Source organism: Lissotriton vulgaris, chromosome 7 (assembly GCF_964263255.1).
Source record: "Lissotriton vulgaris chromosome 7, aLisVul1.2, whole genome shotgun sequence".
In the NCBI taxonomy this organism is placed as follows: Eukaryota; Metazoa; Chordata; class Amphibia; order Caudata; family Salamandridae; genus Lissotriton; species Lissotriton vulgaris.
In genome coordinates this window covers 1,503,616,600-1,503,640,772 of record NC_141695.1, presented here as the reverse complement: position 1 = coordinate 1,503,640,772, position 24,173 = coordinate 1,503,616,600, and the positions used below count along the sequence as shown (strand labels likewise).

The following is a 24,173-nucleotide window of genomic DNA, read 5'->3' as shown; positions in this document are numbered from 1 at the left end:
ATGTGGAGAGGAGTTAGCCTAACGGCTAGGGCAACCAACATCAAATCTGGGGCACCGGGTTCGAGTCTCCGCAAGGACGCTCAACATCCTGTGATTCTGGGCAAATCTCAATCTCCCAGTGCCTACCAAAAAATAAATGTGTCCTCATGTAATGCAACTGGTGCTTGTGTAAAGCGCTCCGATACCTTCAGGTCATGTTCGTGCTATATAAAACTCTGAAGAAAAAAAAATGTGTAAAAAAAAATACAAAAAAAATGGAAAGCACATGTTGCATTTACATAGCCATTTCTTATTGCTTTATTTTGGAATGCTTCTTCCGGAGCCTTTTTTTTAAAGTGTACCCAGATCTAGCATGTGGGAGGACTTATTCAGCGTATGTGAATATATATGAAGATGCCCTGATTAAGAACTAAAAACAAGAAGAGTCCCTTCAGTGGGTTTGCTTAATTTCGAGTTTACTGGGAAAAAAAATACAGCAATGTCCCAAAAACATACAAGGGAAAGGTGGCATAACTTTACAAAGCTATGTTGAGAACTTTTATTCTAATAGATCTGCACCAAAGAACGTCTTAAATGGAGGTATAATGCTCCCAATAGGACTTCATTGGTTTCCACCTTGGAGTATGCTGTTTCGGTACCAGGGGAGAGAGTAGAAAGTTGAATCTACGGTTCATTTAGACTTTGATTACGGATTTAACAGTGAGCCCCTTAATATCTAATGTCGGCACACTGTCTTGACAGCGATCAACAGGGAACAGATAGGCAGGGAGGTCCCTAAAGTCTTAGGCGACTCCCAAAGAAAGGCTAAGCAATGGTGGTCAAGCTGATGTTTCTCTAGCCTTCCCTAAGAAGTAGGAAAATCAGGGTCTCCTCAAAAACCAAGGAGGAAATATAGTTTGATCAGGGCTAGTTTTGTTGGACAAGATACTGCAAATGTCTTCCCTGTTGTTAATGGTTACAGTATTTGAGCAGAACTTCAAGTCATTGATCTTGTGGCTCATGGAAATAAGGAATTCCTGTTGCAAAACGTCATATTTTCAACTTCTAGATCAGTTTTATGGTAAATTGTTCAGGAAAGAATTTTAATAACATATGCCAAGGACTCACGCACAAGCAATGATAATCCTCTATATTCAACAAAAACATGATGCTGGGGTAAAATCTTAAAGCAGGGATTTTGACGTGGCTGAAGAACACGTAAAACCCTTTCATTATTTTAAATGCAAAAAATGTACTTATTTTTATAGCATTACATAAGTCCCATCAATACTACTTGGGTCAAAACAAATGTCGTTCATGTACTTGATGAACTTCATGTCAAGTCTCTCTTGTGCAACACAGGCGACAATGTTAAAACACACTGCTAAAAGCAACTTACCTTGCTGAGGTTCCTTTGAAATAGAAGTGGTTTCCAACCTAGCCCCAACCATTTCTGTAGTAGAGGGTGCATGCACTACCTCAATGGCCTCCTGAATATCAGTAGAGGAGAGTCTGGAAGACCTTCTTGGTATCTTGGCTTTTTCTTGGCCATCTAATGACAGGTTTCCTTTTTTTCGTCTGTGAATGTTGTGGGACGATGTGGTTGGTTTATCTAAGTGGATTGACGGAAGACCATCTAAAATAATAAGCAGCGAAAGTATGAGCTGTACAACTAGATTGTCATCATACATCATCCTATATATAAATTTGGTTCTGAAAGAAGAAATCATTCTATGAGCAAAGTAGCGCGTTACATCATAGCTAAGCACATACACTCCGCATGAAGGTTATTTCACTACTGTTAGCATGCTACATTAACCAAAAAAATGTTTCCCCATTTTGCCCCATTAACAAAAATAGATCTCCTGGAAGGTATTTTAAGAAAATAAAAAATTAAAGAGCCAGCAGGCAATGGCCTTCCCTAAGCATTTCCCTACATATGTAGAAAGATTCTATGTGGCAAACTACCGGATGTTTATCAAGAAGCCTTTGACTAGGCACTTCCATCCCAGAATGAGGGAAGCAACAGTTTTCTTGGCTCCCAAACAAAACACAGATCCAATGAAACAAATCATACAGTCCAACACAGATATTCAATACTGATATTGAGCATTTACCTTGCAAAGAGCATAAGCAAAATTATTTGTAACGGGGAGTCTATCCAGACTAATATGGGTTTATCACTTGCAGAAACATTTCTCATTAACTAAGACATCTTGCATATGTACCTCATCACACTGCAACAGTATGTGACTAGCTTGCCTTGAAGTTAGTTGTCAGTATATGTTCTGAAACACTAGTTAAAGAAGGCTTTGAACCCCATTTCCTAAAATGGGCAGATACTCAAAAGTGAATCTAGAGCGAGAATGAAACCCAGCCAAATGGTCTCAGTGAAGTAAAAGGTGCAGAGAGGAACATGATCCTGGAACCCCAGTACACTCTAACAATTGTGCTAGCGGGGTAGTACTGCCATATAGGCTTCATAAAGCCTTATGAGAATGGGGAGTTCAAGACAGAGCCCATACTCATGTGATATCAATGTATCCAGTCGACATATTAGTTTATCTAACAGACTCCGAAAAATCGGTGTCAATCAACCTTCATGTATGAATTGATGTATTTGGGACTGCATTCAAGTTTGGAAAATTCGGAACTTTTCCCATAGAGGGGGATTAATCCATGCAGAAACACACATCTGACCAAACTTGGGGATCAATAGAAACGAGAGCAGGAATGTGTCAGTGTTATCTACGGAATGTGTCAGTGTTCTCTACTTTGAGCACAGCTTAAGTAACTTTCTTATATGTGTGGTGAGGGACAGCTGGGCTTTGCCATTCTGGATCACATTCAGATGCATACAGGCACACTCCTTGCTCGCCTTGGAGTCATGGCCTGAATCCAAACACTAGAGACACACCTCGTAAAGATGCCCGACAGCTGCATGCAACAGTCCCTTAAAAGGATTAAACACTATAGCTTTTAGACGGGATGTGTATCCTTGCCCACCAGAAAATAACTGAGCAAAAAAAACTAGCCAACTGACACGAAACAAATTAGGCGGTAGCTCCAGATCCATGCAGGAAGGCTAAGAAAGAAGGGATCTTAAATCCACAATCTTTGATATCGTGCATATGGGTCTCCAGCCAACACTTTCGGGGAGGAACGCAGTAAACGCAAAGCCATAGAACGTCACCTACCGGTGACCATAGACACTATGCTGAAAAATCTTCTGGATCATGTCTAGCACCTGGGAATATTAGATACGTGAGGAATCCATTAAACAAAAGTTAAGACTGTAAAGCTGCAGAAAGTACTGTGCAGTGAAACAACTTTCAATATCTTTGTTACATAAGGAAAAGAGGATAATGTAATGAGAGTGTACAATGTTCTAGATCAGCTCTGTGCCCAATATTTGTACTAGTTTGTTACAGATTCGGTTTGATCATTTATTGTGCCATTCAGGCATACAGTTCGTTTTTGTCTTTTGGTTTGTAGATAATATATCTGTATAATGCCTAAATACTATGCATAAACAGGAGAAAGTAAATGCTGATGGCTAAGTACTGACCCTAAGTATGTACATTCTTCTGAATCAAATTCACTTCCAATAAGCATAGCATAGCACATTGTATTAAATTTCCTATGGGGGATGTATTCTCCGGAAGAAACAAATCATATACTCTGCAATATGTCAGATGATCAAACAACTTTGTCTCCAATGCATAATATTCTTCTCTGCCTTGGTGCACCTTGCATTAAAAATCAATCACATCTCAAGAACCTGTTGTACCAAGCCATTTCATACCCCTGAGCTTTTTTCGGACACCATCAATTCTAGCTACATTTTATGATTTGTTAAATACTGTTCCTTCAAAAATACCTCATCTAACCTCAGACTAAAAGTTATATAAAACTGTTAATATAATTACCCTGAATCTAATGATCCACCTCTGTCCACGGAATATTCAACCAGTTTTAACATGTCTACACGTTACTGATCACTATGACAGCCACTCAACTAAACTACTTAGCTAGATATTAAAGACTCTGCCGCACAACTCTAAATTCGCAGCGTTCTCACACAACTTGTAACAATCATAAGGGTAGCGGATTCTGCATTCCTCTTAAAAAGTCACTCATGACCACTCCTACCCCAACTTCATCCACGTGTACATCCTCTTTTGACAATAAGGCTACATTAGTTACTGCTCTCTTTCAATACGGCAACTTGTATTTAATTTATTATGTGGTTAATTAAAACCATTACAATTTTAACAAAAACAGGAGTAAACATAACAAATCAGGTACAAAAAACACACGTTTTACAGCGTGACAGTGAGGCAAGGCATATGGTAAGAACCTTATTTTGTGAAAAAGTTAGACTATGTATTTTACTAACTTATAACAGTAGGTTAAACTGTGGGCCTATATCCGTAGATACATTTTTACATACATAATTTGCAGACCGCTAAAGGACTATTACAAACCCCCTAGATCTAGGTGCGAAAAATCTGCCACTTCTGTCGGAAACAGCAAGGAACAAAGAAGCTGTTTAATGCACCTGGGAAAAAGGATATCATTACTATTCGAAAGCACTTTAAAACAGACATCAAGTTAACCCCTTGCGCACCAAGGAAGTGATGGTTACATCCTCGGCAGCTGGGGGGGGGGGGAAGAGAACATGGCTGAAGCACACTAGGCACCAGGGAATTTATGTTTAAGCATTCTGGGAACAACGCATGGGAGTGATTCCATTTCTCCATGTACCCCCTCCCACCCTCCCCGCTTCTGCCGCTAGATCAGCTGACATAGCCCCCTGAACGGTCAAAAGCCAATAGAAGCCATTTTTAAATAATTACGGGGAGCAATCCCTTGGGCAAGGATCGCTCTCCTTTTGGGGATGAATGCTTTGGCCATTTCTGCCCGGCCTTATATTTTTAGGCCCACTAGACCACCAGGGATCTTTCTGTATGCAAGTAGAAATGTTTTGGGAGTGACCCATTGGGCAAGGGGCCACCCCTTTTAGGGATGATTTTTTGGGCCCTCAGCCTTTTATTTTTAGGCCCATGTGCCACCAGGGAGGCCAGAAGGCACGAGACCACTAAGGATGTTCTGGTATGTAGTAAAAGGGAGCAAATTGGCCATATATTTATAGGCCCATCTGCTCCAAGGGGGCAGAAGCTGCTAGACCACTAGGGATTTTATTGTCTATGGCGTAAAATGATTTGGGGAGTGGCCCCTTGGGCAAGGGTAGCTCTTCTTTGGGGGAGGGGATATTCTGGCTGTTTCTAGCCTCATTGAGGTCAGATAGGCCTTGTATTTGTAAGCCTATGTACACCCAAGGGAGGCAGAAGCCAATAGACCTCCAGGGAATCTTAGTGTGTTTAACGTAGCTTGGCTGATGGTCTGTGTTTTTTTTGCCATTATTTGTTATCGTAGCAGTTTTTTCTCCTTTTAATTTTAGTGCATAGTTTTGTTTTACTTTAGTGTAACTTCTGCTTGCGCTTTCGGCACTAGTAGAGCTTCAGTTTGGTTTAGCAAGGACTTTTTTCATATTGTTTACTAGGAATGAGTATCAATGACCTGCATGAATGTGTTTTTTAGAAATGTAATAGCAGCCTATTTAGCTTATGATTGAATGTGTGACATTTTCCTTGTATTTGTGCACAATGTGTATGGTATTTCCTTGTGTGTCATTTTCTTTTGCTTTCTTTTTTTGATATCGGTGCTGTGTCTCTGCAGAGTGGGTGCTGAGGAGTCAATAGTGCAGCAAGTGGCATCTAGATTGCAGCCCAGGGCTGCAAGGCTTCCCATTGGAAGTGCTGGACTCTGGGTTAACCCAAACATGGTGCAGACGGTGTTGCCTGCTTTTAGTGGGGGTACAGGGTGTAAAGTGAATTTTGATTTTTTTTGCCTATACATTTCTTTTAGTTGTTTATGGGCAGGTCAAAAGAACTAAGTAAGACCCGCTGGGTCGATGGGTAATAACTGAACTAAAACTTGGCGATGTAATTCTGACTATTTACTCAGTTTATGGGTCCAATGCCGACGACCCCTCGGTTTTACATCAATTAAGTATTGAATTAGCTCTATGGCCACCTCTGTTAATATTGTGAGGGGTCTTTAATCTGCACATCGAAGAGACTTTTGATTTACCCAGCAATGATCCCTACACTGGTAGGAAGAAGAATGTTTATAGAGCTGTTAAAAGTATGGTTCATTAATTTGGATTAATTGATGTAGGACATTTCACTTCTGGGGCGACATCTGGGTGTACCTTTTTCTCTGCCCCACATCGAAAATATTTCAGGCTTGATTATTTTTTTGTCGCTACAAGTCTTATTAATACTAGTGAAAATCTAGGGTACAAGGTTTTTCCTAAGGTGATTTCTGACCACAACCCCATTGTTCTTACCATTGATCTAAATCTACCACACAACTCTAAACCCTGGTCCTTTGAGCGTAAACTTATGTATGATCCATCCTATCTTGAACATATGAATAAATGGATTCCTGAATTTTTTGAAAATAATAGGGGATCACCCCCTATTGAGATAGTATGGGACACATTTAAGTGTGGGGTACGGGGCGAAACTCTGAGCTACTCATTGAGAAAACAGAGGGAGTATAAAAAGAAGGGAGAAGCGGAGATGACAAAATTGAGAGATCTTGAGATAAAACGTATGCAGGCATGAAAGAAGGGACTAGATACCGATAACATTCTAAAAGACTTACTGATGCAGAAGGTGAGGATTCATCAGAGTTTCTCCACGAAACTCGCTCAACAACTTACTGCATTACGTGCTGAGGTTTATGAAGCTGGGGAAAACTCAGGAAAACATTTGGCTAAGAGAGTACAGCAGAAGGCTGTGTTCTCTAGTATAGAGAAAATAGAGAATGATGCAGGGCAAGTCTCTAATAACACCATAGATATACTCACGGTGTTTCGTGAATTTTACTCTAGGCTCTACACAAAGGATGGCGGGCCGAATCTCGAAGCCAGGGTTTCTAAATTTATTGACGCTGTGGTTAATGGCACCCTATCAGTAGAGGAAAGGGAGCAGCTGGATTCACCTATTACGTGGTAAGAGATAAAATCCTCCCTTCTGTCCCTAGCATCTGGTAAAGCAGCAGGGCCCGATGCTATCCCTCTGGAGTTTTTCAGGCACTTCCGAACTATCTTAAAGTCTGAATTGATGTCATTATTTATAGACGCACAGCAGGTCACTGCTCCTCCCTCTTGGCAAGAATCAACAATCACGGTTTTCCTAAAGAAGGATAAATCTCCTCTTTCCCCATCTTCTTTTCGCCCTATCTCATTGATAAATACAGTTAGTAAAACTTTCTCTAAGATCCTGGCCTCACGATTAACCTGTGTTATAACCCCACTGGTTTCCAAATACCAGCATGGCTTTATTCCTGCATGCAACACGGCCGATCACATTCGCTGAGTCATTACCTTCTTGGACTGGGCCCAGGCATCCCGATCAAATATTGGATTAATTTTGTTAGATGCTGAAAAGTCTTTTGAACGGGTTGCCTGGGCCTATATGTGGGATATTCTTTCTAGAAAAGGATTTGGCCAGGGTTTCTTAACGGCACTGAAGACCATGTACTCTGCCCCTAAAGCTCGTATTCGCATTAACGCGCAGGCCTCTTCTATGTTTCCAATTACTCGGGGTACACGCCAAGGGTGCCACTGCTCTCCTTTACTTTACGCACTTTATATTGATCCTTTAGTTAATCATTTTAATTTGGAAGAAAAGATCCAGCCAGTGTTGCTGCTAATGTAAGTTATCGGGCGCTGGCATACGCTGACGACATTGTAGTAGTCACAACTGATGTCCAGACAGCAGTGCCAGCATTTAATGACTTGGCCTTGGAGTTTGGAGTATTCTCAGGTTACAAACTTAATTTGCAGAAAACTCAGATCCTTTGGTCACAAGATAACCTCTTGATAAATTTTCCGACAGTTTCGGAGGTTACGTATCTTGGAATTAAAATTTCGTTACCTATATCTGGTATTCCGGAATTAAATATCAATCCAGTAATAACAAAAACTAACACCACGTTAGAACATTTAGACCATCTATACCTCTCTTTGCAAGGCAGAGCTAATGTTTTAAAAATGCTGATCCTACCCAAGGTACTATACATGTTTCGTTCAATACCCCTTGAATTCCCGCCCTCTTGTTTTAAAAACGTAGAAAGGGCAACTTCAAGATTTTTGTGGGGTTATAAACGGCAACGGAAAGCCCTTAAAAAAATGGTTCCTAGCAAGGAGTGTGGGGGTGGAGTGTCCCTTATTTCTTGTTCTATTATTTTGCGGCCACCTTGCAATATATTAGTCCTCTGATAATTGGGGATAGAGCACGAATCCCGGCTTGCAGGACTCCGTCTATTCATGAGATGATAATGGGAGAAGGGATGAACGCTTGCTTTCTTAAGCAGATAGAACCCAGTTATTATAAAAAAACGAAATTCAAAACCCTAAAAGCAGCATTTGGCATATGGCAAAAAAATTGGAAAGATCTGGGATTGACCAAATTGAATGCTTACATACCTTTTGAAGGGTCCGGTTTAATACCGTCCGAAATTTTTTGTGACTTGCTGGCTATTAGGTGGAATGTAAAAGGGATACAATATTTGGGTGATCTGTTCTGTGAAGGCCACCTGGCCTCCTTTCAGCAGTTACTGAGCAAGTACTCCTTATGCAGAAATGATTTTTTAAATTTCTCCAGATCCGTAGTTTTTTTCAATAATTTCCGTTCATCTCAGCCAACAGCATGAACAGTCCCCCTCTTGGATCACTTGCAAAAAAACGCACCAATTGTTATCTTATATTTAATCCTGATGCAGGATTTTGGGGATGATTTAGATGCATGTCAAGTGAAGTGGGTAACTAAACTGGGGATTCCTGAAATTGATGTTCATGAGTCTGTTAAACTTGCCTCTGAATTTTTAATAACTGGGTTGATGAAATCCCAACATTTTATGTGCTTATACAATCTCTACTACACTCCCAGCAAAGTTGTTAAATGGAGTACGACAGTGGGGACAAAATGCAATCGATGTGGCTTGTTTGCAGCTGATTTTGTACACATGTTTTTTCAATGCCCTAAGCTTGGGGAGTTCTTCCTACAAATTGAGAACTTTTTGGCTGTAGCTGTTAAGTTTAAGGTCACAGTAACAGCAGAGTTGGTATTAATCTGCATGGACTCTGGTACCCCAATACCTAAACCTTTAATTTGCTTTCTTTTCATTTGTATGGCGGAAGCCCGAGCATGTATTACCAGAGACTGGATTAATAAGGATCCCCCTTCCTTTTTTAATTGGAGGGAGAGACTATTATTTATGTACCGCTATGTACAAACTCAAGGGGGTTAAAAAGAAGGGCTCTGGGAGAAAAAATCTGGGCGCCAATTGCTGAGTGGATTTAAACATTGATTTTTGTTGTATATGTTAGCATTGATTTGTAGTGATATGTATTCTCGAAGATGAGACTGTCTACTGCTGTATTTCCTTGCATAAAATAATAAAACTACAAAAAAAAAAGTAGACACTGTTGCTTGGGGCGCAATCAGCTCTATCTGTAAAGGTTACCCAAAAAAGCTGGTTTGTAAAAACCTTGTGAAGGGACAGTGCAGTGCCTTGCGTAGTGATAAACTTCTAGCTCTGACATTTTCTAACAGGCAGATGTCTATATGATGACTACCATCCATGATGAAAGTACGTCACCTGTGACTGTTTGGGATCAGGTTGCTGAGGTCCGCAAACGTGTGCATTTTAGACTACAATAAGCACATGGGTGGTGTAGATAGAGTAGCTCAGAGATTGGAACCTTACACTGCTGTTCGTAAGGCGTAGGTTTGGTATAAGAAGTTGGCTGTCCATTTATTCCATTTAGGAAGCTACAATGCCTTTGTTGTATTTAAGGATTGATCTCCAGAGTCAAAGATGACATTTGTTCAATTTCAGCAGTCTCTGATAGACAGCCTTGTTTTAGTGGAGCAGGCAGGAGTTCCTGGAGAAGTAGTGGGGGAGGATGTGGCAGGACTGAAAGATCACCACTTTCCTGATCAGCTTCCTCCCATGGCCAAAAAAGACTTCCCCCGCTAACAAATGTTAAGTCTGTGCTCGAAGAGGGTTGCGAAAGGAGAGTCGTATGTTCGGCCCCTATTGCCCTTCTAATCCTGGGCTGTGTGTGCCCAAATGTTTTAAATGGTGTCACATGAAATAGAGTTTTTGGTTGCAACCATGAGCGTAAACGATAACAGACTAGTCTGTATTGCTTTATATTTTTTGTTCAGAGGTCATGGTTGGCAATAGTGTAATGTATTAAGTTAGAGCTGTTGTGTTTGCAGTTATGCATTTCTGCCTTCCAAATGAACGGCCGTGTGTACAATAGACAACATTTTGAAAAATGCCTCCCGATTCACATGCTAGTATGGCTACCCACATACACAGAGATTTGCAAATTACCACTGCTTGTAAATTCCATATTTTGTTACCATTAGGGAAATGCATAGGTTTCCTTGAAACCCATTTTTCACTGTTTATTTTACCAAATTGACTGCTGTATACCCGGTACACAATGGAAAACATTGCAAGGTGCAGCTCAGTTATTTGCTCTAGGTACCTCAGGTTCTTTGGGAAACTACAAGCCAGATAGATCCCCGCAACCAGAAGGTTCCAGCAGACATAACAGTATATTGCTTTAAAAAACCTAGCAAAGGTAGAATAAGTTCGTTTCAAAAACTTTATTTCGATTTCATGTAGAAACCATAAAAGTATACATAGACAATTTTAAAAAGGCATTTGAATTAATCAACCATAAAATCACAGTACATGTTTACATAATTTTTTAAAACCAAATTCCATCAATATCTATTTCTAATCAGCAAGGCTGATCTAATAAAGTTTAAAACGGCATTACAGATATGTGCAGTTGACAAGGATAACAAGCGATCATACGCTTCTTTATAATAACGCGTTTCAAATGATTCTAATAATGGTTTAAGGAAAGTGTTTCTTGGCACTTTATACAAAGTGCAAAAAAGCAGAAGGTGGAGAGTATTTTGTGAGACCCTATTGTTACAAGGACAGTAGGGTAACTTCTCCCACCAACCCCCCTGCTTTGGGAAGGCAAACAAAAAGTGTAAGGTGCCAAGGCGAAATCTTGTAAGATAAAAACGCCATTGCGTGTTCGTAATATATGACAAATAAAACTGGGGAACTAGTTTTCCCCTTACACTTAACACATGGTCATTTGTCTTAAAAGAACCTAAACTATTACTGAAAGCATTTTTAATAATCTCCTTGGCATCTGTTAGACCTGGCACCTTGGCGTGAGTTTCCCTTCCACTTTTTGCTGGTGTGCCTCCGATGTTTTGCTGGTTTTCCGCTACTCAGGGCACTGCGCCACGGCTAACCCGTGCCGCAGTGCAAGTGCTCCCTACTGTAAATTGTACATGTGATTGATGTCCATGATTGGTTCATTGGATTTACTGTTAGTCCCTAGCAAAGTGCACCAGGAGTGCCAGGGCTTGTAAATGCCAATACTGCTAGTGGGCCTGCAGCGCTGGTTGCGCCACCCACAGAAGCAGCCGTAAAATGTGTCTAGGGTCTGCCATTGCAGAACCTGCGTGCAGTCGCGTACTGTCATGCTGGCTGGGCAAGTGCACCCACTTGCCAGCCCCTGAACCTTCCCTTAACTTCATATTAGTCACCCCTATGGTAGGCCTGAGGGCAGGGTGCATTGTATGTGTAAGGTAGGACAAGCCCTGATGTGTGTGGCCTGTCCTAGTAGTGAATTACAACCAAATTCGTATTTCACTATTGTAAGGCTACCTGCTTCCCTTAGGCCAGAATGGGCTGCTGGAATTATTACACTCTATAATCCCAGCAGGCTCAGGGAACATGGTAGAGAGTCATGTTTAGTATGCCTGAACTCAGAATAATAAAATATTTCTTTTAGTAAAGTTTATTTTAATATCCTGTGTTTGCAAATGCTACTTTTAGAAAGTTAGCATTTGCTTGCCTAACCATTTCAGCCCGCCTCTGCTGGTATGTGTATCTGACTGTCTGGGATGTGTGAGTGACAGGGCTGGGGGATGACAGGTGGTGAATGCGAAGATTACACCTTAGTGGGAGGAAGGAGTGGCTCTTGACTCTGAATCTTGCAGTGCTCTGCCACCACAATGCTGGTTCCACCCTCCTGGGGAGCGACTGATGACTCAGCCGACACCTGGCCCAGGAAGGGCGAAGCCCCATCAACAAGGTACTTCTGGCTGCCCCTGTCCCCACAATGCTGGCTCCACCTCCTGTGGAGCGTCTGACGTGCCTGCCCCTCACACTGAAAGCAGAAGCCGGATTGCACCCAACAAAGTACTCAGAGACTGAAAGTGGCTATGCAAAGGCCCCCCTGGCCTCCTTTCAGCAGTTACTGAGCAAGTACTCCTTATGCAGAAATGATTTTTTTAAATTTCTCCAGATCCGTAGTTTTTTTCAATAATATCCGTTCATCTCAGCCAACAGCATGAACAGTCCCCCTCTTGGATCACTTGCAAAAAAACGCACCAATTGGTATCTTATATTTAATCCTGATGCAGGATTTTGGGGATGATTTAGATGCATGTCAAGTGAAGTGGGTAACTAAACTGGGGATTCCTGAAATTGATGTTCATGAGTCTGTTAAACTTGCCTCTGAATTTTTAATAACTGGGTTGATGAAATCCCAAGCTGTGACCATCGCGCTCTTCAGCAACGCTCTGGGAGCTGCCCTCTCTCTAAACAAAGTGACTGCCGCCTGCCTGGCCCAGAAGCATCGTAAAGATCAGCCCAGCTGATCCGAGCACAGTGACTGACCCCGAGCTGCAGCTCACAACGTGAAGAGAAGGGGCGCCCGGTGCCTGCTTGCCCCCTTCGTGTCGTGTGCCCCTGAACGTGCCGCCGCTGTCCGAGAAACAGCTGTTGCGTGGGGTGCCTGAACGTCGCCTGGAGTAATAGAGGCCTGCGCCGAGGAGCGCTGTCCCCTGAGTGCGCCCTCCTGATCAGGAACCCCGAGGCGCTGGCCCCGTACGACCCGGCCCGCACAGCAACGTCGACCCACGAGCCAGAGCCGAGCCGCCGCTCGCTCCAAGCCAGACGGAAGACAACGCAACGCGGACTGCCGCATTGACCTGCACCTCACCAAGTCTCCCACAAGGTACTGTGTTCTTTGTCCTCCCGGTGCGAGCGTCCTGCGACCTGAGCTCGCACCGCGCTGCCTGTTCCTCAACGCAAGCCGCCTCTGAAACCGAGGCTCACACTGCTCCTGGTCCTCGAGGCCCACGCGGGAAGCGTGAGCTTTGGCCGGCCGGGCCCGATCTCCTCTCTGAAGCGAGCGGAGACAGCGGAACGTGCATTGAGGCGCTACGAGACACTGAACCTTGTTGAACCTGGGCAGAAGGCCCGAAAGATTGCTTAATTGCTAGAAAGAACTGTGGCAACTTGAAACTAAGTAAACTGGAACCGCTATTGAAAGTTTGACAACTGTATTTACAAGCCTGCTTGAAATTTATATAAAGATATATATTTTTACAAAATACAGTTTGGTGTCATTGTGTGGTGGGTTGGTTGTGATGGTGTAATATTGCAAATGTTTAACCCTATGTGCCCCAGAGATTAGCCTGAGACTGCTTAAGCCACACTACCTAGAGGGTAAGCAGAGGTTGTCTTGAAGGTAACCCTCAGCCCTGACGAGGAAGAGAGAGCCCCTGCTTGTCGCCAGTGCCGCACTGCGCCAACTAGAGACTCCCCCCTTCCTACAGCATCCCTACCAAGCAGTTAAGGATTTGTAAACATCTTACCTAAACCTATATTATTAAAAGTCTCTCTAACATATCGTAGCCACGGGATTTGGGTGTAATAATCAAGTTTAAGACAATCTTGAATAATATCTTTTGTTAATTTCAGTTCTTCAGATTGCCAAACCTTAGCCCATAGTGTTAAAGGGGCAACGTGAATAATATCACTTATAAACTCGATTCCAACTTCTCCATGGCAAAATATATTAGATGTGCCCATTGGGACAGATAACAAACGTTTAACAAACTTGTTTTCCACAATTTGTATTTTTTCACAGTTATGCGAGCCCCAAACCCCTGAACCATAGGTCAAGGCAGAAACACACTTGGCTTTATATAATAATGTAATTTCTGCTACACGTCGCTGGCCTAATTTGCTAGCAAAGCGGAAAAGGGCTTCAATTAGCTGTGCAACCTTCTGAACCCGTGCTATCAGCAGAGGCTCCCAGCTCAATTTTTTGTTAAAGAGGTTACCCAGATAACAAAAGTTATCCACTTTCTCAATAGTAGCGTTCTTCACCACATATTTCCGTGTTTTTACATTTTTTTGACCACAGGTCATGGCAAAAGATTTAGTAAAATTAACACCTAATTCTAATTTGCCCATAAATGTATCAAAAGCATTCAGGGAAATCTGCATGCTATTGGGGGTAAGTGCCATTAAAACAGTGTCATCTGCATAAGACAACATTGGGATTCTTCTTCCATTTATCTTTGGAAAATCAGCAGATGTTTCTAACAAGAAGCCCTATAAGCCGTTTGTATAGACCAGAAATAAGAAGGGCGCTAAAATACATCCTTGTCGGACACCTTCAGTGGATAATATAGGTTTTGATTTCTCACCACCACGGCCATATCTAACCCTAACCGTTGTGGCAGTATGTAACCTGCGGAGCAGGGTAACCAGTGGTTCTTCAAAACCCATAGAGTCCATCATACGCCATAATTTGTCCCTACATACTGTATCAAAGGCGCTGGACAAGTCCATGAATGCCAAGTGTATAGAACCATTCTTGGCACCCATGTACTTGCCCATAATCAAAGCAAGGTTCAGGCACTGCTCGTTAGTTCCTTTCCCTTTCCTAAAACCATATTGCGATTCTACAATTACCCCTGATGACTCAGCCCATGTTTCCAGCCGTGCCAATATCACCCTACCCATCAACTTACATGTTGAGTCTATTAGTGATATTGGCCTGTAACATCTAGGATCATACTTGTCACCCTTTTTAAAAATTGGAACCAAAACGGCCTCTTTCCAAGAGGTCGGAATAGGGCCAAGTATTAATGCCTTAAAAACATTCATAAGTAGAGGGGACCAAAACTCTCGATTACATTTAAAGAGATCTAATGGTACTGAGTCAGGGCCTGGGGCCTTTGCGGATGCCCCCTTAGTCAGAGCTAGCTCTACTTCTGCAAGCGTTATTGAATCACTAAACTTCTTTGCTGATTCCACATTAACATAAAGGTAATCGTCCTCCTCCGAGGTAGCAGTATATAATATCTCTTTGGGATTAAAATTTTTATTGTAATGAGTTACCCAGGTTTCCTCTGGTAAATGAACTTGAATGGTATTTTCGTCCCCTGATTTCAAAAAGGGCCTACTTATTACTTCCCAAAAGAGTCTATTGTCCCTTAAATCTACTGCCTTATCTAAATCTTCCCATGCTTTGGACTTCAGTTCATTTTTCCTTTTTCTAATTGCCTGCCTATATTGTTTCCTAGCTAGTATAACCATATTTCTATCTCTAGGATTTTGGCGCAAAGCTTTAGTTAAGGTAGTTTGGGCTGCAGAGCATTCAGCGTTGAACCATTTGGGCCCCTGATCTTGATTCTTCCCCCCTACCTTTACTAGTAAATGTGTAGCTACATTTTCCATTAGCTTCTCAAAGCTAGTGATTATATGGACTGGGTCAGGATTGGATGATAGGCAGGTGTCTATCTGAGCCACATTTTCCTTAAAAATATCCATCTCCAGTTGCCTTACAGCTACTTTATTCCATTTCACAGTGATACCCTGATTCTTAGTATATACAATCGGTTGTTCCTGGTACGATTTTGGATCAGAAGCAATAAAAAAAAGTCAAGGTTAGGGGGTTATGGTCGCTAGCCGGGTTTACCTCAATTTTAAAGTCTTTTAAATGATTAAAAAGTCCCATGGAAACGATTGCAAAATCAATTGTGCTTGTTCTACCCCTTGTGCCCTGAAAGGTGGGTATATTCTCATTACCCGAAAAACTATTCATATCGAGAATGCATAAATTATTATTTATTAGAATACTGTTTATGGCCTCGCCTTGTTTTGTATGGGAAAAATGGGCCATAGGATGGTCATTTAAATCCATCATCCCACAGGCTCTGGACCCACTAAATTTACACAACTCACAATTAAAATCACCTAACCACATAATAAGGAGGGGGAAGACTGTTTCTTACATTGGTAATCTCTTCCTGCAAATTATCAATAATTTCCGTTTCATTAGGATCAAATATGTTGTAATACCAATTAATAAGAAGAACAGTTAGAATATGTTGCAGCTAAAAATAAAGGCACTAAGGTTGGGTTTTTTCAACTTAATTTCAATGGGGTTTTTTTTCGGCTGCTTATTTCTATAGGAAAACCTTGAAGGATCTCCACAAATGACACCTTGCTAAATTCAGATTTCAAAGGGGTTGAAAAGAATAGTTTGAGCAAAGTGTCATAACAAAATGATAGCAACAGCTGCTCTCTTTACAACACTGTTGTCCCCGATAGCCCACCAAGAGCTTTCCACGCATACTTTCGAACTGCAACCTTGATTTTACTATCCAACTGATTTAACAACTTATTCATACAATTTATATCAGGTTGCTCCTTTTTTAATACATAATCTACACCCAAGTATTAGGAAGGAAAACTCCTATAGTTAGTACTGATATCTGACAAACTGACCTATTCCTCTCCCACTATCAACCCTTTTCCTTCTGACCAGGGAATCAAAACAAAAACAAAGTAAATATACTTCCTGAACTCATCCACATATCTAAACGAGCATGTGCAATTCATTAGGTCTCACAATTGCAAGATTTTGAGCTATTGGCATTGTAAATGACAATGCCTTTTATTGAAGTAAAAAAAACCTGCAATATTAAAAGGCATCAATACCGACAGGTCAAAGTTTCTAAAATGTGAGACCTATTTGATTGCAAATGCTGGCTGTTTACAAGTATCCCATGCTGCACTTTCACGTTAATAGAGGCCACGCCCCTTTCTTTGGATGAGACATGTCTAAAGAAAGGTCCACAGCTGCTATTAAAGTGAAAGCGCAGTATGGAGTGATTTTATGTGTAAAAGCACCCAGTGAAAGCGTGCATGGCCTGCTGACTGTTTCACAAAAGCATGTCGTGCCTACAGTAGGAGAAACCATTAAAGAAAACAGTGCTTACAGAGTAAATAAGACGTACCTTGTAACAACCTAAGTAAAAGGGCCAGTCCTCAATGGAGGGTACAAATGAAGACAAGGCGTAACTAAGGAGGAACTAACAAGCCTATTAACTAATCAGAGGACAGCATTTACAAAGCAAAATGACACAAGCCAATGACAAAAATGGGTGCAGGGTGGGCGGGGCTTCAAGTCTATACTCCAATACAGCATGGCTCGCAGAGCAGCTCATGTGCTGGCCAGGCTCGACCTAAAAAGGATGTCTTGATATACTTCAAAGTTTTCCTGAATCAAATCCATAACAATCCTTCACTCTTTTACATTTTGGATACACTTTTGGAGACATCATTTCTGGATCAGAATGTATGATGTTCTCAATCACTCTTTCCCCAATATGTTCGCTCTCGGGGCTTTTGGTTTACAGACCTCCAGGGCCGATAGCTCTTCACAAAATTGTCCTGTTAAGCTCTGCTATTAATATGTCCTGTAATACTAAGGATGCCTGGCCTCCACCTTGGGGGTGTCCAGGAGTGGACGCCTCACAGGGAAAGCCAGGATGGGTTCCACAGCGGTATTCGTACAAGCGCCTTGAGACCCTTGTGGGTGAGTAGTGCGCTATACAAGTATCAATTTACATTACATTTACATTTACTCCCAATTTCACGGTATTGGGAGATTTTAACATCCAGTTAGATAAAATCGACAACCCAGCATGTCAGAGTTTGTTGAATGTGCTAGACACGGTCCAACTCAAACAAATCACCAAAGGCCCCACACACAGAGCAGGACATACGCTGGATCATTGCTACACTATCTTAAGCACGCTTAAGTTCGAAAAATCAACTTTAATTCCCTGGTCTGACCATACTCTCTTATCCTTGTCCCTCACTCATCAGGAACAGACCTGCCAGGCATGTGTCTCAAAAAAAACGAGTCGCGCATGGTCCAAACTCTCAAAGGAGAAATGGATTTCTAACCTTTCAGAATCCCTTCCTGAACTTAGCAATGACCCCTCAGAAGCTAATGATTGTTACAACCATTGGCTGCATGCATCTTTGGATACGGTCCCTCCTAAAGTTGAATTCTCCCATCGTAGTGGGGTGAATAAAAAAGCCTGGTACACCCCAGAGCTTAAAACCTTTAAACAGCTTTGCAAGCAGAAAGAGAGGATGCGGAGGAAAGACTATCTTGAAGCCAGCAAAAATAGTTATAGGGTGAGTTACGTAATTATAAAAAAAGCTATCAAAGCCACCCAGTCTAATTACTATCTAGATAAAATTACTTCTGCCTCCAGCTCCTCTAGGGAAATTTTTAAAATATTCAAGTCCTTAGTTACCCCTCCCATCCCTACTACTGACTCCCTTTCTGCTCATACACGCTGCCGGGAATTAGCAAACTTCTTTGCCTCAAAGATAACTGATATCTACTCAATATTCCGTGGCCCCCTGGTAGCACCACCTCCAGCCACAGGTCCGGATGTCACCCCCCTTGAGATCTTCCCCCCACTGGATTGCCTGAAGGTTCAATCGCTTCTGGGTAACCTGAAATCAGGTTCACCGGTGGATGTAGCACCCCCTACTGTTCTTAACCTGGTCACAGACATAGTGGCCCCGGTAATTCAGGAGGTGATTAATACATCTCTGTCTACTGGCATAGTCCCACTCCATTGGAAACAGGCAAAAGTAAAAACGTTATTGAAGAAGCCCAATCTCAATCCTGATGATTGGGCAAACTATCAGCCCATCTCCCTGCTGCCCACGATCAGCAAGCTTACAGAAAAATATGTAAACTCCTTGATATCCAGCCATTTAGAAAACAACAATCTATTACATCCCACCCAGACCGGATTCAGGTGCAAACAGGGTACCGAAACTGCCCTTATTGCAGTAGTTGAAGCGAGGAGGATTGTTGATGGAGGTGGATGTGCGGCCATACTTTTACTAGATCTCAGTACGGCCTATGACACCGTTAACCATTCTATTATTTTTCAAAGGATGAGTGGTGTGGGTGTCACTGGGACCGCACTGGGGTGGCTGCAGTCCTTCCTCTCTGAGCGCACCTTCTCGGTATTTGAGGACGACATCTCCTCCGCTCCTATGCACTTACACTGTGACGTCCCACAGGGTTCATCCCTCAGCCCTACCTTATTTAATATATATATATGAGACCATTGGCTGAGGTGGTGTTGCCCTGGGGGGGTGCAACTAGTGACATACGCTGATGATACTCAGCTTATCATCACGCTTTCTGGGCAGATGCCGACTCATGACAGACTTTCCTCCTGCCTTAGCAGGGTACATGAATGGATGGATAACTCCTCCCTAAAACTCAACGGAGCAAAGACTGAGATCATGATGCTGGGCCACAACGCACCCTCCTCGGTAGATGGCTGGTGGCCTAACACTTTGGGCCAGCCTCCCCCCAAGAGAGAAAATTAAGAGCCTGGGAGTATGGCTGGACTCAGCGCTTAATTTTCGGACCCAAGCACAGAATGTAGCAGCTACCTGCTACGCTTTGATGAGATCACTCCGTAAAATCATTGGCTTGCTCCAGTTTGAAGCAAGGAGGATATTAGTACAGGCCCTGATCCTAACGCGCCTTGACTACTCCAACGCAGTTTACCTAGGGGCCCCATTGGGAACCTCAGGATCCTGCAGACTGTTCAGAACTGTGCAGCCCGGATGCTACTACAGATTCCTCGCAGAACTTCAGCCAAACCAGCACTCCAGAAACTGCACTGGCTGCCGGTTCAACAAAGGATTGAATTCAAGGCTATGACCATTGTCCATAAAGCTTTAATTAAATCAGGACCTGATCTTATTCAACCTTTGTTTAGTCCCCATCAAACCAACAGGACCCTCAGATCCAGTAATAAAAACCTTCTTGCAGTTCCCAGAATAAGGAGAAGCCGTATGGGTGGCAGGCACTTTGCTGTTCAGTCAGCTAAACTTTGGAACAGCCTGCCTGACTCTATCCGGTTGGAGGAGAACCATCTATTTTCCTATTTTCCTAAATCTCTGGGGATGAATTGGTCATTGAAGCGCTGGGATGCCCCCGGGTAGCCATGCGCTATACAAATGAGTAGTCATTCATTCATTCATACTTTCACCAATTTATCAATATGCTTAAACACATTACTAACTCCATTGCTTTTTTTCAATTTTTGGGTGGCTGCCCTAGAAGTAGGATGTATGAATATCGCCATATCATGCTACAAGCATTGAATGAATTGTTGTAAAGCACTGATTTTCCTTGACATTTAACCACATGTTTCTAGCAACAACAAAAAAGGAGACATTCACTGCTTTTTCACTACACTATGATATACATAGTAATTGCGTCTCACAGGGATGGTTTTATAAGGTAAGATTCAGGTTTGCTTCGAAGACTCTGTCTCAGTCACATTCCAGTTGTCTTTCTCCCCCTCGCTAATTTCTTTGTGAACAAAATAAAGCATATTCATTTCATGCTTAGCAGCTCTCAGAGAATCATGCCTTCACAGGAAAAATCCAGTCCTGAGTCTATTGCCACAGCAGAACCTATCAACAAACTGCAATTCTGGTCGCTCCTAGATATGAATTTACTTAAAATAATTCTAGGTAGCATCAAATCAGGTTCCCCTCAAGACCTTTTACCCACCATGGTGTTGCAGCAACTCGATACATCTTCTCTTGAATTAATTATGGACCTTCTTAATGCCTCCCTAAAGGAAGCAATTGTTCCGTCTGACTGGAAATGCTAAGACATCATTTGGATATGGGGGACACAACAGCCCTTGTACTACTGGATTTAAGCGCCGCATTTGACACGGTGTCACCGTGCTAATAAAATCCCTTCAATCCCTCCGCATTTCCGGCTAAGCACTAGACTGGTTGACATCTTTTCTTACAATCGTACATTTCAAATCTATTCTTCCACTGCTACTTCTAAAACTTATTTACCTCCCCATGGGGTACCTCAGGGCTCTACTCTTAGCCCGTAATTTAATATTTACGTCAAACCTTTGGCGACCATTGCAGAGGGGGCCGGTTTGTCCCTCTTCTCATATGCAGACGATACCAAGATTAACTTCTCGTTTTCCACAAAGAAGATGTCTGGCCCATCAGTTCTTCAAGATGGCCTAAGAAAAATTGCAACATGGATGTAAACTAATCTGCTTACACTTAATGGCGACAAAACCGAGGTCCTCATTTTGGGGAAAATTAAAGATCTATGGGCCCCCCAGCACTGGCTTAGCGAAATGGGAGCCCTACCCCAGGCCGCCCAAAAAGTCTGTAATCTGAGCTACTTTATTGACAATCAGCTGTCTATAAGACAGCAAGCAGTAAAAGTGGCAGCTACCTGCTTTGCTGTGTGAAGTGGTTGAAAAAAAATGTTTTGATGCTCCCCTGCCCCACCCAAAGAACCGTAGTCCAGGCGCTTGTGACCTCAAGACTGGACTACGGTAACATCCTCTATGTGGGGGCTAACAAGGATGTGCTATGGAGCCTGCAGGTGGTACAGAGCACTGCGGTTGGACTACGGTGTCAGATTTCCTAAAACCACTTCTATTTCCAGTCACTTACGTGACCTTCACTGGCTTAGGGTGGAGAGCAGTGTCAAGTTTAAAGCCTTGAGCTTTTTGTTTAAGATCAAGTTTGGCACTGCTTCCCAATAACTGCAAGCCTTAGCCCAGCCTTACCAACCTACACGCCTCTTGCGTTCCACGACTCAGGAAAATTATTGGTTCCCATGGTTAAATTCTCATGGATGGGCGGCCGCTCCTTTGCTTTTCTTGGCCCTACTCTGTGGAATACTCTTCCTGCATACCTTCGCAATGAAAGACATGGCTGTTCAACCAATTATACCGCTACTTTTTTCCATTCTTCAGGCTGGTGCTGGGAAACCCTTTTTGGGTAGCTGTGCACCTTATAAGACTAATTTAACATAACATAACTTCTTCCAAAATCAAAAATAGAAGAGAAAATGATCTTCCAACTCTGGGTAGATCTAATCTCTTTTCCTTCCTCTATTTCCTCCACAGAAGTTAGTAATGTTTTTACTTTTTCAGGTGATCTGAATCATTCATTCCTAGTTTTTCTTTTATAACTATTGATTTTGGTTTGACATGATGTGCCAAATACTCTTCAAATATTTTTTTTTTCTCAGCAGGATTTCCATGTCATTGTTGAGTGCTTTTTTCCCCCCACTTCTTGCACTTGGCTTCTCTTTCTCTCCTTCGAAATAGACAACTCGTCCTTCCCAGGCTTAGATTGCCTCAGTTTCTCATACTTCACTTTTGAAGTCAATATCAGCACTTCCGGTTTTTCTTTCGAGATCAAGTGCTTACATTTTTTTCAGTCTATCTTTTGAGGTAGACACTTAAGTTGCCTTCTTTTTATCTTTTTGGGATAAACTCTTTTAAGCAGATAAATTCTAGATCCTCATTTATACTTCCAAGTTCGATAACCTCTTTCTCGCCATTTGATCTCCATCAACAGAAGAGAAGTCGAGGTCTTTTGTATTTTTCAACAAAGGTGGCTCACAATTTGGACTCAGTGGGATGAGACTGGTCAAGGGACCCAGTAGGATTGGATTAACGGAGCTCTTAGTCCAACATTATTCGTGTTTATGGTCTTTCCTAGCGCAATTGTTTTCTAAACACAAATAACAGATGTAATCGAAGCCTTGTGATCGTTCTCTTTGTTCCTAAGAATCTCTTTTCGGGGACTGTGGGCTTGCATTCTTTAGTCTGAAGAGTCTGTAATAACTTCTTCCAAGCAATTCATGTACAGAAAAGGCATACATTTCTTGTAGGTCAGAATGTTCTCCTTTAACCTATGTATCAACATCTTTCTCCTCCAATTTTAAACACATTTCCTTCATGGCTAGAGCTAATCTCCTGTCTGGAGAGCATGGATTCTCAAAACAACTCCACTGTTCTCAAATATACAAAATCACGTTATCTCTACGTATTATAGACTTTGACTTGAACAGTAAACCAGCATAAGCCTTCAGGCATACTGTAGTGAAGAGAACAGACCATGGTTGTTTGTTGTTGGAAGCGAACGTACGGTTGCGGCTTGGGCACAACATGGATAAACTATTCAGGTTTTATAACTGCTTCAAGAAGACTCAAAGTAAATAACTACCCTGAAATACATTTTCATACCTAGTCTAAGTATCCAAACCAAAAATCTGATGCTTTGATGTTTAATCATCTTCACTGCAATTCTTGTTCATTCACAATGTCAATCTCAATTTCTCATTCATTTCCAAGAGCCTACATCTTCTAACCCAAAGGAGCAAAACAGTTCATATAAAGCCTATGATTTGGGACATGTCATATTGTCAACATTGCAAAGAGAATATATTATTTGGCCTTGCTCTTTGCCCACATCAAACACTTGATTTTAAACGCATCTGGATCCAAGCACAAGATGGTGAAATAATGCCCAACATATAAATCTAGAATATGATTCAGGCTGCATAACTCCGGATCCCTATCAAAGGACAGGGGAAAAAACAGTAGCCAACTTCCAAGCGCTGGGGCAATACAGAATACTGCTGTGTTACATTGTATCCAGTGTTGAATTAGGTGCAGACACTATAATGGATGACAATTTGGAGTAACGCAGGCCAGTTTAATCTAAATGCATCATATCGGACTGCCTTTCTTGTGATAATAGCTTTCGAATTCCCTGGCTGGCGTACGTCAATTTGGTAAAATTGGAGTGCCTTTGTGGAGACTGCTACTTGTAATAATCTCAATAAAAAGGGAGGTTTCACTAGCACTTTATAATTGCACACGAGGACGGCGCTTAAGCAGCATGGCAGTGAAGACAGATTGTGGCGTACCTGTCCTTGATTGCACTCACCAGCCCCACTAATTAGCTTTGGCAAGTGCTGGAAACATTCACTACTGTTTCGCTTAAGAGCTGATACT

General features: G+C 42.1%; 1 protein-coding gene across 1 annotated transcript in view; it reads right to left on the bottom strand.

Moving 5' to 3' along the window:
- The window catches only part of PHF20 (PHD finger protein 20), a 1,006,161-nt gene that overhangs the window by 624,147 nt on the left and 357,841 nt on the right, over window positions 1–24,173 (bottom strand). The window contains exon 8 of the mRNA XM_086932347.1: window positions 1,379–1,615. Coding sequence (XP_086788473.1) covers window positions 1,379–1,615 — 237 coding nt within the window. The remainder of the gene's footprint in view (window positions 1–1,378; window positions 1,616–24,173) is intronic.